Source organism: Pogoniulus pusillus, chromosome 1 (assembly GCF_015220805.1).
Source record: "Pogoniulus pusillus isolate bPogPus1 chromosome 1, bPogPus1.pri, whole genome shotgun sequence".
In the NCBI taxonomy this organism is placed as follows: Eukaryota; Metazoa; Chordata; class Aves; order Piciformes; family Lybiidae; genus Pogoniulus; species Pogoniulus pusillus.
The window spans coordinates 27,234,718-27,251,989 of record NC_087264.1 but is presented as its reverse complement, the minus strand read 5'-3'; the positions used below and the strand labels follow the sequence as shown (position 1 = coordinate 27,251,989).

The following is a 17,272-nucleotide window of genomic DNA, read 5'->3' as shown; positions in this document are numbered from 1 at the left end:
GTCTCTGTTTAGTTATTTTCACTGCTGTCAAGGGGAAGCAGGGAGGGATGTTTTACAGACAAGGGAACTGCATTTTCAGACTGTGAAGCTGCTAAGAGTACAGAGACTTAAGCTACAGAGTCTCCCTCTCTGGAGACATTAAAAACTCACCAGGACGCATTCCTTTGTGATCTGGTGTAGGTGATCCTACTCTGGCAGGGGGTTTTGGACTGGATGATCCTTTGAGGTCCCTTCCAGCCCCCAGTATTCTGTGATCTTTTGCTGCAAGAGCAGTCAGGTATTGGAACAAGCTGCACAGGGAGGTGGTGGGGTCACCATCCTTGGAGGTGTTCAAGCACCATGTGGCCATGGCACTTTGAGGCATGGTTTAATGGCCATGGTGGTGTTGGGCTGAAGGCTGGGCTTGGTGATCTTGGAGGGCATTTCCAACCAAAACAATTCTATGACAACACAATACTACTCCCCCATGAGCTTCCAGTTCCACCAAGTACTTAAGCTCATCATGAGTGAGCAGAAAGAAGCAGCTAAACATAGACTAAAGAGGCCCAACCAGCACCCATGAGTGATGTTAGAGTGACCATCAATTCTCTATCCTGCCTAACCAGGGGTCCACCAGCCTCCCCCAGTCTTTGATCCCCTTCCTAGTCACTTGGTATACTCCGTGGGGACTCACCGGTGGTAAGAGGATCCCTCAGCCCAGTTGGGGAAGCGTAGGGCTTCTGCTTTTCCTGGGGTTGATTAAAAAGGGGAGTGGGCAGGGAGAACAAAGTGGGTGGGAGGAGACTGCAACAGCAGGCAGGTGCTCTGGATTTTGGGGGGGAAATGGGGAAAATACAGTGTGGAGTGGGAAAGGGGCAGATATGGTGGAAAAGGGGAGGTGGTGCTGAAAGTGGGAGGATGAAGAGGAAAAGGATGGAAATTTAAAGAGGAAGATGGGGGAAAAGGAAGAAGATGGAGAAGAAAGGAGGAAGATGGGGGAGAAGGGAGATTAAAAATTAATAAAAGTGAGAACTGGAACTGAAAAAGAAAGTGATCCTGCTCTGGCAGGGGGCTTGGACTAGATGATCTTTTGAGGTCCCTTCTAGCGCCTAACATGCTGATGCATGTGGGTGGTGCTGACTTCTGTTTGGAAAAGGGACTTGCTTTGATCTCTCTGTGGCAGGGTATAAAACCAAGTACAGGCAAAGCCTAACACATGAAAATGTATACTAGGGCAGAAGGAAAGGTGTGTTTCTGCAGAGCAGAGAGATGTTTGCTTTCCTCACTGGCTCTATGAGCCAGAAGAAGCACAGGTGTCTTCCGCTCCATGCTCAAACCCCATCTCTACAGCAGGACTTTAGCACTTGCACAGTCTGCAGACAGGTCCTAAAGGGAGAGTTGACTTCAGCGTCCTGCATGCCTTCTAAACACATGCAGGAGGAATCAAAAAGACAAAGTTGTCTCCTCCTTTTAATCTGCGCTGCCTGAGGCACTCTGCTGGGGGCTCTCTCTTGTATTGAACCTGGAGGAGACTTTTTGCTGGATAAATATTTAAAGCCTTTGGTCTGGATCCAGGTCAGGCTCGGTGCAGTTCCCTGACACAGGAGCCTGCTACTCAGGGAGCAGTTGGCCCCAAGCCCTTTGCAAACAAGGAATTCTGCCTGCATATTTGCATTGGCAGAGCTGTCCCTAAACAGTCTGGTTTGGTATTTTTGTGTAGCTGGCAATAACCCAGGCTCTGCCAGCAGTAGTCCTGTGTTACAAAATCTCTGTCAGGGGTTTCCTGCAAACCTGAAGGACATGACTTCTTCCTGCTTGTGCCAGGTAATGTAATTTCTACAAAAGCAGAGCTGGGAGGACTCCTAGACTGGCATCTCCATCCCCTTTTGCTCTCAGCAGAAGTCTTGCCTTATGTAGGAGTACTGTGTCCAGTTCTTGAGCCCCTATTACAAGAAGGATACAGATGTGCTGGAGTGTGTCCAGAGAAGGGCCATGAGTGTGCTCAGAGGGCTGCAGCTCCTCTCCTGTGAAGACAGGCTGAAAGAGTTGGGTCTGCTCAATCTGCAGAAGAGAAGGTTTCAAGGAGACCTTATTGTTGCCTTCCAGTATCTGAAGGGGGCCTACAGGAAAGCCAGTGAGGGACTTCAGGGTGTTGGGTCTAGGACTAGGGGAATGGATCCAAGCTAGAGGAGGGGAAATTTAGATTAGACGTTAGGAAGAAGTTCATCACCATAAGGATGATGAGACACTGGAACAGGTTGCCCAGGGAGGTGGTGGAATGCCCCATCCCTCAAGGTCTTTAAAGCCAGGCTGGATGAGGCTCTGAGCAACCTGATGAGGTATCCCTGCCCAACGAAATGATCCTTTGGGCCCCTTCCAGCCCTGACAATTCTAAAATTCTGTGTCCTGCCACAAGGTTTTCTGCTGCTCACCCTCAGTGTACGGAGAGTTACTGTAATTCAGTTGTACAATATTGTGTGTTCATTTCAAAATCTTCTCTCCTTTTGTCATCCTCAGCTGTGTTTATTTTAGTGAAATCGTATCCTAGATCAGCCTCCAGCCTGCTGGTGCAAGCAAACCATCATCTTTCAATCACTTCTGTTATGGCAGGGTCTCCATTTCCCCCTCTGTTACCCTAATGGCCTTGTTTTTTCTGCACATTTTCCACTTTCAGGTTTTTTGTTCTTAAAAATATGTTACAGAATTCTGTGCCGCAGGGTAAAGAACAGATCACCAGTACCAAGTGTTTAATCTTCTCTCTCTGCTAGAAATATGCTGCTGAATATATCTTGGGATCATGGTGGTATCATTCATAGGCTCACTGCAGAGCCATCTTGTAAACAACAAATAGTTTATGGGTCTTGGGCTTACTCTTTCTGCCATTTTCATGTGATTAGTCTCCAGCTAAAATTTTGGTGTCAATTTCCTATGTGTGTGAGAATTGTCTATATTCTTCAATGTGACACCCTCCCCCCACCTGCCCCTGCTTAGGAGCTGGGCCTGGCTTGTTTATTTGAGCTTTAAAGACCTTATTTTTGGCCCTCTGCTGCAGGAGGGATGCATCCCACCTCTGTGCTAGAAGCACAGTTTCTAAATATGCCCAGTTTCTTCTGGAGAGGTTCAGCAGTTACATTTTTAGTTGAGGTTGGTCCCAATATCAACCCCTTCTGCTATAGGAACCTCTCTGTTCTAGCAGCTTTTCTTCCAACTTGGTACGTTGCTCCTTGCCCTTCTAACCTAGACATCCCATTGCAGCCCCCATCTTCTGCCAGATGAGTAATTTCCTGGGTGTTATTAGCATAAAGGGAAAGGAGGGTGTGTGATTTTTATGACTTGGGAGTGTTTTTAATGGGGTCTTGAAAGAGTGAGTCATTGTTAACGTCTGTCTGCCTGTAAGAAGGGCTGCTCTCAGTCTGGCAGTAGGCATGCAGCAGATGGCTCGGGGGGTAAACTGCATAGTTAAATATTTGACTAAGATTATCTGAGCTCTTAGACATGCATGACTGGTAACAGACCCAGTGCGGGAGCCTGCATCACCTGCCGCCTTGTGATTACTGTGGAGACCCTGGCACTCACTGGCGGGTGGGTGCCCACCTTCCAGAAGACACTGGCCTCAGCTGACAGAAAAATAAAGAAATCTTGATCCAGGTCCCCTTTTCCCCACCGTGCAGTCCAACTTCATGGCCTCACCACCTGCAATGACTTCCTGGCAGCAGGTTGTCCCACCAGCGGCTGCAGACAGATCTATTCTGCTGCGCTTTGCCTGGGAATCACTTCATATATAATTAGCTCCTGGGAGACAGGTTTGCTTGCTTGTTTTGTTGTATTTGCCTCAGGTTAAATCTCCTGATGGGATTTAGGGGCGAGACACGAATGCAAGTGACAGCGCAAAATGTAGCGAAGGAAGGAGACTGGGAGTGACCTCATTGGGCCATGACTAACCACTGGTTTTGTGGAACAAAGCCAGGGAAACGATGAGAGGCTGCTGTGTCCTCCTGAGAGCCATTCGCATTGCATCCAAGGTAGCTTTGGGGAAGGGAGTTACAACGAGGGGATATTGTTTCTCTGGGGAAGTTGTTGTCCTGCATGGCATTGGCTGTGGTTATAATGTTGCTGGTGAAGGTAAACCCTTAAGGGCAGGAGCACTGGGAAAGGAAGAAGGGAAAATAAGAGACTGCTTACACCAAGAATGCACCCACATTTTTTACTTGTCTGCATTAGGCATTGGCAGGGAGATAGGTATGGAAATGTGAAGCAAAGAACTTTCAGTTTGCAGGAACTAGAATGAACATAACATTCCTCATTGAAGTCCCCATAGGCAACCTCAGCTGTTCTTTATAGCATCTGTGAACAGAAGAGGATCAGCCATAGGGTTCCCCACGGAACCTTCTCCATTACTTCCTACAGTAACCACATCCCCAGGAACCTTCTGATGTCCAGCATGTCCAGCCCAGTTGCCAGTGTCTGCCATGAAAGGCTGATGGCCATTTCCCTGTGGGTGAGAGCAGTACAATCCCTGCAAATGCAATTTCACCCTTTTGAGGGGTGACAATAAACTTCTTGATGCAGGAGCTATGTACAGATGGCCTCTTCAAACTCAAAATGTTCAAATCAGGCTGAAAACCAAGGAAGATTCCCTTACTCTACGAGGACAACTCCATTAATCTGTCCTTTCAAAGACTTGCTGAAACCTCTGTGCCACATGAAAACACTGATAAAGCTTTCAGTGCCACAGGCCTCTTTCTGCAGGGAAAGAGCAAAACAGTGCAAGAGGAAGGGCAACAAAACAACATAGACAGGTTTTCCAAGATCCTCAAATAATCCATTTGGCTTCTGATTCATGTTATCAGCTTCACCTGAGTATTAAAGGAAGAGGGGTTTCCTCCTCCGTGGAGTAGCTTACTCATCTCCCTACAGGATGTCTGAGGATAGACACAGATAAGCAGGATTAATTGCCTAAATAAGGAGGAGCCCAGGTTCTGCTACTCTGGTGTGCCAGAGCAGTAATTACAACTATTTCTCATGTACCTTTCTCAGCTGCTCATGAGCCATTAGCCTTTAGCCTCCACTTGACTCCAGGACCAGAGGCAGGAGGGAGGGCAAGCAGGTAAGTTAGCTCATCTGACCTCTTATCCCTGCTGCTGAGACCTGTCTGTTCTCTGAGGCGATGCCAGATAGTGCAATTTTGGGTTGATCAGTCAAATGCTAAGTTAGGAAACATTTTCCTCTGCCTCTCAGCATTCTTCCTTCTCACTGTCTTTTCATCACCTTAAAAAAGGTGAGACTTCTGGAGGAGAGGAGTAAGGACAGCTACCAGGCACCTGACTGGAGGTTATTTAGCAGTACTGGTGAGAGGAGGGGACTCTGTGAGCTTGAAACCCCTGCCTGCTTCCTTGAGTATCCAGGAGTTGAAGGTGAGAGATGATGCACTCTCCCTCTTGTTAGAGCTCTAGAGCAGTTTTTTTGGTTTTTACACTCCTGTGGAGAGGCTGGAGGCTGAGGGAAGGGGATGATGGACATCAAGATGCTGTGTGTACTGGTGTTGTTCACTCAGCACTCTGATATTTTTTTAAGTCTCCTGTCCTGGCTACATTTTCTGTTCCGCACTTCTATGTTGTTCCTGCTCACAGGAGAGTGCAGGAGCTCTTTAATTTGTGGTGTCCACATAGTATTCATACAGTCATCTCTGCTGCCTTCCCTGGTATAATTTGTGGTAACTATCATGTTTGCAACCACAAGGAAAGTGATTATTTTCTAGAACAGGTGGAGAGTGGCTTCTGGCTGTCTCAGAGGGAAACATTCCTCTCTAGACTGAGACTCAAGGGAAAGAGGCCAACCTGGTTCTCTGGAAAGATGAGCTGGGGCCCTGCTGAATTATTGAGCACACACTCATCAGCTCAGAGAGAAAGAGAAGCACCAGCTTAGGTCACAGGTGTGGGATGGACATTATTAGCTTCAAGAAGAGAGGAGTGTAACAAGATCTACCTCATGCACTTGGCTGCTGTGCTGCCTGGATCGTTACGATGCAGACAGCTTAGTGGCCCTCTCTGGGGCCAGAGATCACAAAAGCCCACCTCCAGAAGTATCAAGGCAAACCTCCTGCCAGGGCAGACCTGGAGGAGCAGCAACTGCCGGTCACACAGCTAGTAACTGAGGCTCAGTCTTTTAGTCTAACGCTCAAATGTGTTGGCCATGTTTAACCCCCCCTTCCCCTTTATTTACCTATGTAAATGATAAAGCAGAGGACATGGAACTGTTGGAGTGAGTCCAGAGGAGGGCCACAAAGATGCTCAGAGGGCTGGAGCAGCTCTCCTATGAGGACAGGCTACAAGATTTGGGGCTCTTCAGCCTGGAGAAGAGAAGGCTTTGAGAAGACCTTGTAGTAGCCTTCCAGTATCTGAAGGGGGCCTACATGAGGGCTGGGGAGGGACTATTTACAAGGCCTTGTAATGACAGGATGAGGAGTAATGGGTTTAAACTGGCAGAGGGGAGATTAAACTAGATGTTGGGAAGAAGTTCTTCACAGTGAGGGTGGTGAGACATTGGAACAGGTTGCCCAGGGAGGTTGTGGATGCTCCCTCCCTGGAGGTGTTCAAAGCTAGGTTGGATGAAGCTTTGAGCAACCTGTTCTAGTGGGAGGGGGTTGGAACTAGATGATTTTTGATGTCCCTTCCAACCTAAACCATTCTGTGATTCTAATATCACTTACCCTGTTTGAAATACCCATCCCTCTGCCTGCAGGAACTTCTACCATGCCCTTATGGAATGATCTTGCATACTTTTTCTTCCTGCTCTTGCTTTAATGATAGGAGGCCTACTTTATCTGTAAACATTTATTTCCATGTTACCACCTTCTTGTTAGAGAGAAATCATGACTAAGCTCTGACAAAGGCAAAGCAGTATGATGAACATCCTCTAATCTGGCTCACTTTGGCTTACAACTTTCCTGAGAGGGCCTTTGACATCCCCTGCTGAATATCTTATTGCATTGTAGGGTGAGATTAATAGAGCAGTGTGAGGGCACCAGCATCTAATTATTACTTTGTCAACAGAATGTAGATGGTGAGGTGAGTCTGCTTGTGGGCTTTTCCAGATGTGGTGTCTCGGAGCATTGCTCATGCTCCAGGTTACACATCAAGAGCAGCTAAAGCTGTCTGAAGAGCCATCAGGGCTGGTTCTGTTGCCTTCTTCCTCTTCCACATGCCTGTCCTACGACTTCTGGATCATGCACTCCATAAGTTCAAACATACTGGCAGAAGATTAACAGGGCAAACTCCATCTTTCATGTAGAGTTGAACTGAATTGATCAACAAAGAGCACCAGAGTCAGTGGAGGGGATGGAGGAAGCAGGGCACTTTCCCTGCCCATGGAGAGGATGGAGGAAGTGGGGCAGCTTCCCCACCAGTGGACAGGATGGAGGAAGGGAGGCAGCTTCCCTGCCAGCCATTCAGTCACTGCAAACTTGTGGATTGACTCAGGGATGCCAGGTCACTGGCACCTCCTGGTTCTCTTTCTCTTGTTTTCATTTCAGCCCGTGTGGAATTCCTTGGAACCAAAGAAAACATAAGTTGTCTTTCCCTGCTATAAAATGTCAGTCCTTGAACACCAAAACAGAGCACTGTTTGGAGGCAGGCACCCAACACCTGGCAGTGTGTGTCCTTTGGACTGGAGCTACCTTGCAAAAATCTGCCTGTGCTGGGCCAGCAAATCAACCTTTGAAAAGTCAATAGTTGTAAACACGTGATGGGATGAGCAAGAGGGTTTGGAAGGTTTCTAACAGGTAAGAACCACTGAAGGATCTGCATTCACTGGGTACACTTTGAGCCTCTCACATCATACTGGATTTTTCTGGGAAGTTTTGATCTAAGTAAGACAGTTTAAGGAATAGTATTAGAGGGAGGATACAGCCAAGCAGTAAGAAAAAGTGGGTAAAGCTGCTTAAATGAAATAGCTGACAGCTTAAATGAATTAGCTGACATCTGTATTCTGAATAGAAATATTAGGCTGTCTGAAAAGCAGAGTAGATGATATCATTTTCAGGTTTATTTTACTACTTTATCCCTCAGTGGTGTGGAAGCAAGTTTTGGGATCAGCATTTTGTGGAATTTTCTGTCAGAATAGGATGGTTTGGTTTGGTTTGGTTTCTCTCAAATTCAGGATAAAAAGAAGGGCTGGAATAGAAGCTGGCCCTACCCAGTTTTCTATCACTCTATGTGCAAGAAGTTCCTGGCTGGCTGTACCACCATCCCTCCAGGCAGAGGAATGTGGCTTTGGCAGGGGGGCTGGGGTATGATGTCCCTTGCAAATTGCCCCATGTTGCCCAGCAGCAGCTGTCAGTGTGAACATAGGTGGTTGCTTTTCCTGTGGTTTATCTAGCTCTTGGTCTCCAAACTGGAAGTACCTTGGAGCAGCAGAGCTTTACTTGCTTTCTCCTTTTGAATCGTGGTGCCAGAATTGTTGGATCTGCCTCACGATGGAAGGTCTCAGATGCTTCATCCATTTGCTTCGGCAGCTGCCTGGGCAGGTCGCTGGAGGACTCTGGGAACAGATGAATAAAGAGGTGTGATAGAACACCTAGAGGGAAGGCAGGTGTCCCAGTGCTCTGTCACTCATAAACACAGCCAGCCTGATTTCTGCTCCTCTGAACAGCACTGCTCATGCACATGTTTTAAGATAGCAAAGGGCAATAATGCTGCAGACCTTTCACCTGTCTTCCAGTAAGAAAGAGGGTGTCAACCAAGCCATGATAACATGTAGTACGGTAGCAGTTTGTGATCTCAGAAGCACCTTCCTTAAATTATCTCAAATTCAGGCCACCAGGATTTCTATAGAAATTGTTGGTAAGGCTGAAATAAATGTACAGGCTGAGGAACGATGTAAAATCACACAATCACCAAATTGTTTATGCTGGAAAAGACCCTTAAGATCACTGAGTCCAGCTGTTAACCCAGCACAGCCAAGTTCACCACTGAACTACATCCCTAAGCATGGTTTAGTGATGAACTTTTAAACACCTCCAGGGATGGTGACCCTGCCACTTGCCTGGGCATCTAGCTCTAGTGCCTGGTAGCCCTTTCAGTAAAGACTTTTTGCCTGATGTCCAATCTAAACCTCCCCTGGTGCAACCTGAGAGTTTTTCCTCTTGTCATAAAATGGCACTGCTGAGCCCAAGCTGGCTTGCAGTGCCACTGACCTACTCTCATAAAACAGTGAATGTAGTCATCTGACTCCAGACCACTTCTTATCCACACTGGGTCCAAACTGCCAAATACAGCATTTCAGTGGGGGCTAAACCCTGCAGCTGATGGCAGAGTAGTTTACAGAGCCTCGTGGAGCTTGAAAACAGCAGGATTGAAGGCATGATGTCTGGATCAGCCCTCTGGAATTGCACATGCACAGTAAGTTATGCCTTTCGGAAACCAGTAATTTAACACCTCCTGCTTCCCCACCTCTTGGAACTGACATGTTAAATATTAACAAGCTTGGTTCATCAATTCCCTGGTTCACTTGGATTCTTTTAACAACAGATGTTATTACAACAACTCCTCTGCCTGCCTCCCTGCTCCCGTCAGCACAGCCAATGGTGAAACCCAAGAGCCTGCAGCTCTAACTCTGCCTGCAGAGCCTGGCTGCTGCCCTGGCTTTCTGGTCTCCCCCACCTGTCTCCCTGGGATCACCGATGCTGCTCACCTCTGACATCTGCGAGTAGTTTGTGCTGTGAGCCACAGAGGGGCCTTGCTTAAAGGAGACAGAGAAACGGAGTCAGAGAGCCCACAGGAGGACAGTTGCAGCTGTTGGAGGAGGAAGCAGTGAGCATGGCCAGCGACTCCAGCGCACTACCCCGGGTGACTTTCCAGACACCGGAGAAGCATGGGGAGGAATCATCACACAGGAAACTGGGCAAGTTAACCATAAAGTACAACCGCAAGGACCTGCAGCGCTGGCTAGACCTGGAGGAATGGATCAACTCCCAGCTGCAGCAGCTGTACCAGTGCCGGGTGAGTCACTGGGGCAAACCAGCCCCTCTCTCATCAGGCGAATGGGAGTAGATGCCCTCTGTGCTGGGACAGCACTTTGCTTGCTCCACCTCGCTGGAAATAGCTTCTCCTTTTCAGTCTTCACTAGGTCTCTTATTGCCACCTGCTACAGCACTGCCTGTGCCTGGTGTGTTTGCAAGTCAGAGAAGTTTGCACCAATATCATCAAACTAGTTTTAAATGGCTTGGTCTTGCACCTGCTGGGGTGGGTGTACCTCTTGTTCAGGACCCGCAGCAGAATCTAGAGATGAACAAACCTGGGATTCTGCCTTGTTGCTGAGCCTGGTGTGGTGATGGGGTTTGCTGCAAGCAGCTAGCTGGGTAAGACTTGTCCATATATCCTTGTTCCTTTTGGTCACAACAGTGTAGCTACAGCTGCTGTTTGAATGAGTTGCTCCAGATAATGTTGTTTCTGTGGCCCCAGGGTCTGGACACATTACTGGCAGCATGGGAAGAAATGAAAAAAAAACCCCAACATGATCAAATGTAAAGATCCTCTGCCTTCATCTTCACAGATCCCCACAGATGTCTTTCTTGCCTAAGATTCCCTTTGCACACCAGGAACAGGTCTTCCTAAGTTCTTCCTGCCTGAGAGCTGTCCCACCAAGATTCAAGGGTGCCTGTGTGCAACACCTGAATGTTACCCATCTTAGCTTGAGCTGTTGCAGGATGCATCATATGTTTTATTCAGGGTGGTGTGGCATTTAAGTCAAGTTCTAGCAGTGGCTGGGGATACTGAAATTTTAACCTGGTAGTATCATTTCTATTCATATTGTGTGCTTAGATGTCTGGCACTTACACTGGGAGCTTTCAGAAGGTATAGTGCTTTTCCATGTTTGAGATAATTCCTGTGTGGTACAGAGGAAGGTAAAAGGATTTCTGACGTTGTACATCATGGTCTGAAACCCATTTAAATAGCTTGGCTCAGGATTTGGCTTTTTTTCTGTGGGGCAATGGCTCATGCAGTAAGAGAACACGCTTTGGTCGCTCACAACCCTGTACATCTTCAACAGGAGACATAGCTAAGTTTAACCAATTGTGTAAACCAGCTTATTCGTGGCCTGGCTGGGGATGGACTAAGTGAACTGTCAAACTCTTTCTGCCTTGTTTTCTGTATTTGTACCTCAGAGCAGTGTTAAGCACATTTTTGAGATATAAGTAAAAAAAATGAGCTGAGTAAAAACAATGATGCTTAGAGCCTTCCAGTCTGAGCATCAGCAGCTTCAGATTGCAGTCAGCAGTGGAAAGGGACATGCTAGAACAGCCCAAGAAAGCTGAGTTTGGGCCTGTATGCCACAATAGTACAGAAGAGCTTTTGCCTTGCCCAGGCTGATGTTCTGAGCCTTGAGAGCCATGCAAGAATGCCAGCTCCATGGGTGAAGAGCCACACTTCAGCAACTGTCTCTGAGGCACTCTGTATTTTTGTCATTGCTGTTGTTTATCATCATCATTTTCAGTGTGACTGTTTCCTATTTGATTTTTCTGGGAACATATCAGGTTCTGGCGTGTATTAGAAGGAGGGTGGTTAGTAGGAGGTTCTCCTCCTCCCCTGCCCTGGTGAGGCCACATCTGGAATACTGTGTCCAGTCCTGGGACATTCAGTTCAAGAAGGACCTCAGAGAACTGCTTGAAAGAGTGCAGCACAGAGCCACAAAGGCGACGGAGTGGAACATCTTCCTTACGAGGAAAGGCTGAGTGAGCTGAGGCTCTTGAGCTTGGAGGAGACTGAGGGGTGACCTCATTCACATTTATAAATATGTGAGGGACAAGTGTGAGGAGGATGGAGCCAGGCTCTGCTCAGCGATGTCCAATGACAGGACAAGGGGCAATGGGTGCAAGCTGGAGCAGAAGAGGTTCCATATGAACATAAGGAAAAAACTTTTTTCACTGTGAGAATGACAGAGCACTGGAACAGGCTGCCCAGAGAGGTTGTGGAGTCTTCTGCACTGGAGATACTCAAAACCTGCCTGGATGTGTTGCTGTGTGACCTGCTCTGGCAGGGGGGATGGACTGGGTGACCTTTCAAGGTCCCTTCCAACCCCTAATATTCTGTGATTCTGTCATTCTCAAGCCATGCTGGGAGAGAAAAGTCATTAATTTCTAGTGTAGTTTATGCAAAGAAAATGCAGCAGAAAACAAATGCAGAGAAGAATGTCCCTCCTTCTGTTGCAGATGCATGGCTCTTATGAAAACAAGTATAGTACTGCTCCCGTTCTCTTCGTCAATATTCTCAGGCTTCCCAAGCAGTTTTGTAGCTTGTTTAGTGAAAATGACAGAGGGTGGAAGCTCATCATCTCTTCAAGAATTAGTGGTGAATTTCCAGTTGTTTTCTGTAGTCTATAAAATGACAGTAACTAATTCTCAGCTGTATCTCAGGCCTCCTTCTGTAATAACTTATGCAATATCATACAGTGTATATAGGAGCAGACATTATTCCTAGAGCTGTTCAGACAGGCAAAACTCAGTCTGTCTGCAAAGTGCTGGTCCTGGTGAGTGAAGGCTTTTCAGAAGAATGGCAGCAGTGATGCCACACTGCAGTTTAAGGAACCATTCCTGGGGTTGTTAGCTCAGTTCAGAATCCTTAGCCTGACTGTGGAGATTTGGCAGAGATGAGCAAGGAGAATGGCTGCTGCTTTGAGGAACAGAACACCTTGCCCTATAGGGAATTATTGCTGGCTTAAAGAGGTGGTTTGTTTTTTTTGGGGATAGGTAAAAAGCAGATGGACCACCAGTAACATGGTACCACCAGTGATGTGACCCAAGATGAGTGCCCCTGTGTTCTACTCTTACTTGCTCAAGTCTGTGGATGTATACTTGCAAAGGTGTCAGAAACTCATACCAGGTTATGTTATAATTTCTCATTTTCTGAGATTTACTGTCCAAAGGGGATAAGTTTTATCCTACTACACAGTCCTAGCAGTCAAGAGTGAGTTCAAACATCACCTCCTGACACAGATCATCTGAATACTGTGCTATTTACTGCCAAGCCCTTATAGGAAATGATTGCCAGTGGACTACCTTTGCTAGCACCTCTGCAGCACAACAGGTTTCCCAACTTCCTGGTGTATTTGGGCCAACCAAAGAGATTTGCTACCAGGAAATACATAACATGATGCTGTGCCAGGTCAGAGACTATTAACAGGATGCAGAATCTTTTAAAATAAATACATGCACCACAATAAATCACTTGCAACTACCCAGGTGTCCAGCAGGTCCTCCTGATCTCCTTTGGGCTTTGTGGCATGAGTATTTAGTTAGTCCTGCTGGTCTGGACTTCCTTGGATCCACCTATTTCCATTACACTGTCTCTTTGTCAGCTTCTTCCTTTGCTCCACCTGCCCTGGGCAGTGCAATGTTCCTCCAGAAATCTGTGCAATAGAGTGAGAGTAAACATAACTGGAGATTCAAATGCTGACACGGTTAGCTGGAACATCATCTCTGGACAGTCTCAGTATTCACTGCCATGAGGCTTTTTACAACAAAACAAAGACTCAGGACACAGTTTTGATCTTTTTTTTCCAAATGATTTCCTGCACGTGGAAGTCAGGACAACGTCCACACTAAGACCAGAGAGCCATAGGGAATTCCTGCCCTGTCTTGCCCTCCTGGCCTCTTGCACCTCTTAGCCAAAGTCAGGCTAGATCAACACCTGTTGTCTGAGCAGTCACATGGAAACTATTAGTTCTAAAAAAGTGCTGTATGGGTCACAGTGCAATATATTTAACTCCACTTTATTACTTACTGTGAAGCCAGCAGTGTTACAAAGCTAAACAAAGGTCTTCTGCTTCCTCTCTGGCTTGGTATCAGACACTGCCCAGAACAGGTTTCATTTCTTCCTGTAAGTATTGTCTTCGTTGCTTAATGTTTTACACATACATCCAGAAAGGCCACCCAGCAACTGGGTACTGTGCTGTTTACTGTGTGAAAACATCATTAATGAACCTTGTCACAAATTCACTTTGGAGATGTGTGGGAAACTACAGCCTGCTTTACTTTGCCAGTCTTGTAGAGACAACTGGAGCTAAAATGTGTCTGTGATCAAGCTAACAAACATTTCCAGGTGACACCCCCATGCATTCCAAGATGATTACTCCAATCACCAAAGCCTGGGGTCTCTCTTACATTAAAGGAGACTTATATCCTGGTCATGTCTGCCAGACAAAGCTGGAAAAATATTACTAGGCCCTCCAAAAGCATCATTGTTTTACTCTCCACTACTGGAAAAAGCCCTAGTACAAATACCAAGGAGACTCTGAATGCATTTAGCCTAAAAGGCCACAGTCTCCTTTCGTCAGTTATGCCTCTCCCAGGTAAAGCCCACCAGGTTTGTTTGGTAAACTCCAGTGCACACTCTCCAAAGCTGAGGGCTCTCCCAGGCTGGCTCACACCGTGTTGCAGTCAACAGTTGCAGCTGGACATTTTTGAAGAGGTCTTTCCAGGAGGGATGATGATCCTTGAGCAGTGCTATCAAGTGATAAGGTGGGAAAAGATGAAGAATGTGGACATCAGGATATGTGGCTGTAGCAGGCCCCACAGAGGGACTGCAATCCCTGCCCTTTTGTTAAGAGCCTCCTTATTCTGAGATGATTTGTATCTTGACCATAACTTTGCAGCATAGTTTTATTCTAACCAGTGCCTTCTCAACTACTCATTTCTTTAAAGACAGCCTCTAAAGTTCCTAGAAGTTTGAATGTTTATTAACTGTGGGCTGGTTATTTATTTATTTGTTTGTTTGTTTTAGCTAAGAGAGGAAACAGAGGCAGCAGCACCCGAACCACAAATTGATCTTGAAGATCTCCTGGAGGTCCCTAATGAAGAACAAAAACTAAAACTACAGGTCAGATAGAGGGATTTGGTGACTCTAAGTTAGGGACTAGCTTCCTAAAGACAAGTAGTGGTGTGTGGGGTACAGAATCTGTGTGTAGAGTTTTGCATGATGCTTCCCTGTCTCTTAGCTTATCAAATGCAGTAAGACCACAGGGAGGGGAGCACAGGTCAGCTCATAAAATACTAAAATGACTCCCACTTCATTTTTAGGAAATCCTCCATGAGTGCTCCAGCCCAACAGAGGTGAGTGAAGCACCATCAATGTATATCTGTGCTGCAAGAGTGTGTCTCTGTTGCTACTTGGCTGAACACCCAAGACATTACTGTGACTTATGTGATGCTGCAGATGTGTTCAATTCCCAGTGGGAGGTGTTTGCCACTTTGTTCTGCTGTGTAAATGTGCATGGGTGAGCTGAAGGCAGAGCAGTGGAGCAAATAAGGATTTGTGCTGTGCAACCAAAGAGAGATCATTCCATATTTTGGACATCTTAAACTGACCAGAAAAGCCACAGGCAGCAATAGAGCTCCCAGACCATCTGGTACACTGTTAACTAAATATATTCTTGGCTCAAACCACTCTAGGTGAACATAGGATGGCCCTCAGATCGGATTGGACAGATAACTGTTGAGCAGTGGCCACATCAGATAGTTTTACATGTGTTTTCTTTTGTCCCTGGAGAACTTTACAAAGTACTGGTTTTGAGTCAGGGAGTTCAAGAGATTCCACAAGTTGTGACAGTGTCCAAGGGAGTGGAGTCCAATACTTTGCAGGGTAGTGCATCCACCACACAGCAACTGCCTTCACTGCACTGCATACCTGGGTGCATGGGGTCCCCCATCACTGCTTCAGAAACAAGCATTGCCTGTGAACGTTGTGCTTGGCCATCTTCCATCAGTCTCCACATTTATCGAGCCTGTACAGTGACAAACATGCAGAAAACGAGTGGGATGCAAACTATCACTAAAATCAAACTCATTTTAACAATAACAAACAGAGAGCCTCCTAGCAGAGGTTCAGCAGACAAGGCTGACACAAGGGAAATAGTTTTCAGAGTGTTTGTATTTCAGATCTTAGGCAAGAACCTCACATGCTCGGAGAAATAACTGAAAAGAGTTTGCTCTGCTGATTCGTGAGCCACGTCTCGATCGCTCTGATTCGTGAGTGTCTTGCAGACAGCATGGTATTGCCAACTACAGATTCTGCTGCCCCATTGGCAAAAATAAGTACTTTCACTCTAGTGATCTTGAGTGCAGTCCCCTTGAAAGGTCACAGCAGCCTATTTGCAGAAAGTGGGCAGAGGAAACAAACTGGTTTCCTCCAAAGGGACTGATGTAAAAGGTATGTATGATCCTAAGCATTTACTTCCAGAGCATGCTGTGGCAGGCAACCTGTGACCACCCAAGTGAGGAATTTTCCACACTCCTCAAATGGTAGCAAGCTACAATACTTCCAGAACCTTGCCTAATTACAAGGACATGTAGCTGTCTTGTCCAGTGAAGAAAGGCTGCAGAGGGTGAAGTTTGCACTAGTCACATTGACTCCTGCTTGGAATAACCAGATGGTCCAGTTTAGTTCATAGTCCTGGGCTGTGTCAGCAAAGTAGTTGGGGTTTATCTCCATTAACTGCTCACCTATCTTCTCTGCCTGACCTCAACCCCTGCTCCAGGTTATCATTAGTCCTCTGTGTTTTGCTCCACCTCTCTTCTGCCAGCCACTTCCTTGTCAAATTGGCATTGCTCCGAGATGGTTTGCAATCCATACCATGGAGCTTTACAGGTTGAACGAGAGAGACAGCTTGCTTTGCCCTAGATTGGGAGGGCAGCAGAAGTGGGCAGGAGGTTATGGTGGCAACAGGAAGCATTAGAACCCAACAGAGGACAACAGTATCCTGAGGTCATCTCAAGGTGAAAAAACCCCAGATATCTAGATTGAAGTGGGGCAGGCTGACTCCTGGGGAGAAAGTAAACATTGCTGCTCCACAGGGAAACAGGGGAAGGGAAGTAAAGACCCTTCTCATCCATCAGAAGGTCTCCTTTCTGCAGCTAAATGATAGTTCTGCTGAATACATGTCAAAATTCTGGTTGCTGCTCAACACAAAGGTGGATGTGTGAATAATGCAAGCTCTGCAGTACTCCCAGGGCTCACAAGCACTGGAATGAACATAACATCCTTCTTCAACAAATTCTCTTTGCAGGACTTCATTACAGAATTGCTGAGTAGATTGAAAGGTCTCCGGAGAGTCACCAATCCTCAGAAGAAATGACCTTGCCCACATGGAACACCCAGCTTTGGTCACAAGGAAATGTGCCTCTTCCCCACAAAAGCCAGCATCAGCAACATCACTTCAGAATATGTTTAGGACTTACTGTTAGTGAGGAACAGCATCGAGTTTGTGAACTTTGTATCAATGGTTGAACATCTCCATTCCT

General features: G+C 46.6%; 1 protein-coding gene and 1 long non-coding RNA gene across 4 annotated transcripts in view; one reads left to right on the top strand and one right to left on the bottom strand.

The window, feature by feature from the left end:
• PPP1R14D (protein phosphatase 1 regulatory inhibitor subunit 14D) overlaps nt 1-17,223 on the top strand; it is a 19,533-nt gene extending 2,310 nt beyond the window's left edge. The window contains exons 2-6 of one of the 2 annotated variants that reach the window (XM_064145720.1): nt 7,511-7,759; nt 9,507-9,977; nt 14,757-14,852; nt 15,053-15,085; nt 17,038-17,223. In XM_064145720.1, the coding sequence (XP_064001790.1) occupies nt 9,795-9,977; nt 14,757-14,852; nt 15,053-15,085; nt 17,038-17,106 (381 nt within the window). In that variant the 5' untranslated portion in view covers nt 7,511-7,759; nt 9,507-9,794 and the 3' untranslated portion in view covers nt 17,107-17,223. The remainder of the gene's footprint in view (nt 1-7,510; nt 7,760-9,506; nt 9,978-14,756; nt 14,853-15,052; nt 15,086-17,037) is intronic. The other variant, XM_064145730.1, reaches the window with a different exon arrangement.
• Nucleotides 10,080-17,272, bottom strand: LOC135176617 (uncharacterized). Of its 2 annotated transcripts, XR_010302750.1 has the most exons (5): nt 17,210-17,272; nt 15,660-15,756; nt 13,758-14,479; nt 13,213-13,383; nt 10,080-10,454 (listed from the first exon to the last, which is right to left on the bottom strand). It is a non-coding gene; the product is annotated as an uncharacterized LOC135176617 (long non-coding RNA). The 2 variants fall into 2 exon arrangements; XR_010302749.1 differs by having other exon boundaries at nt 13,213-14,479.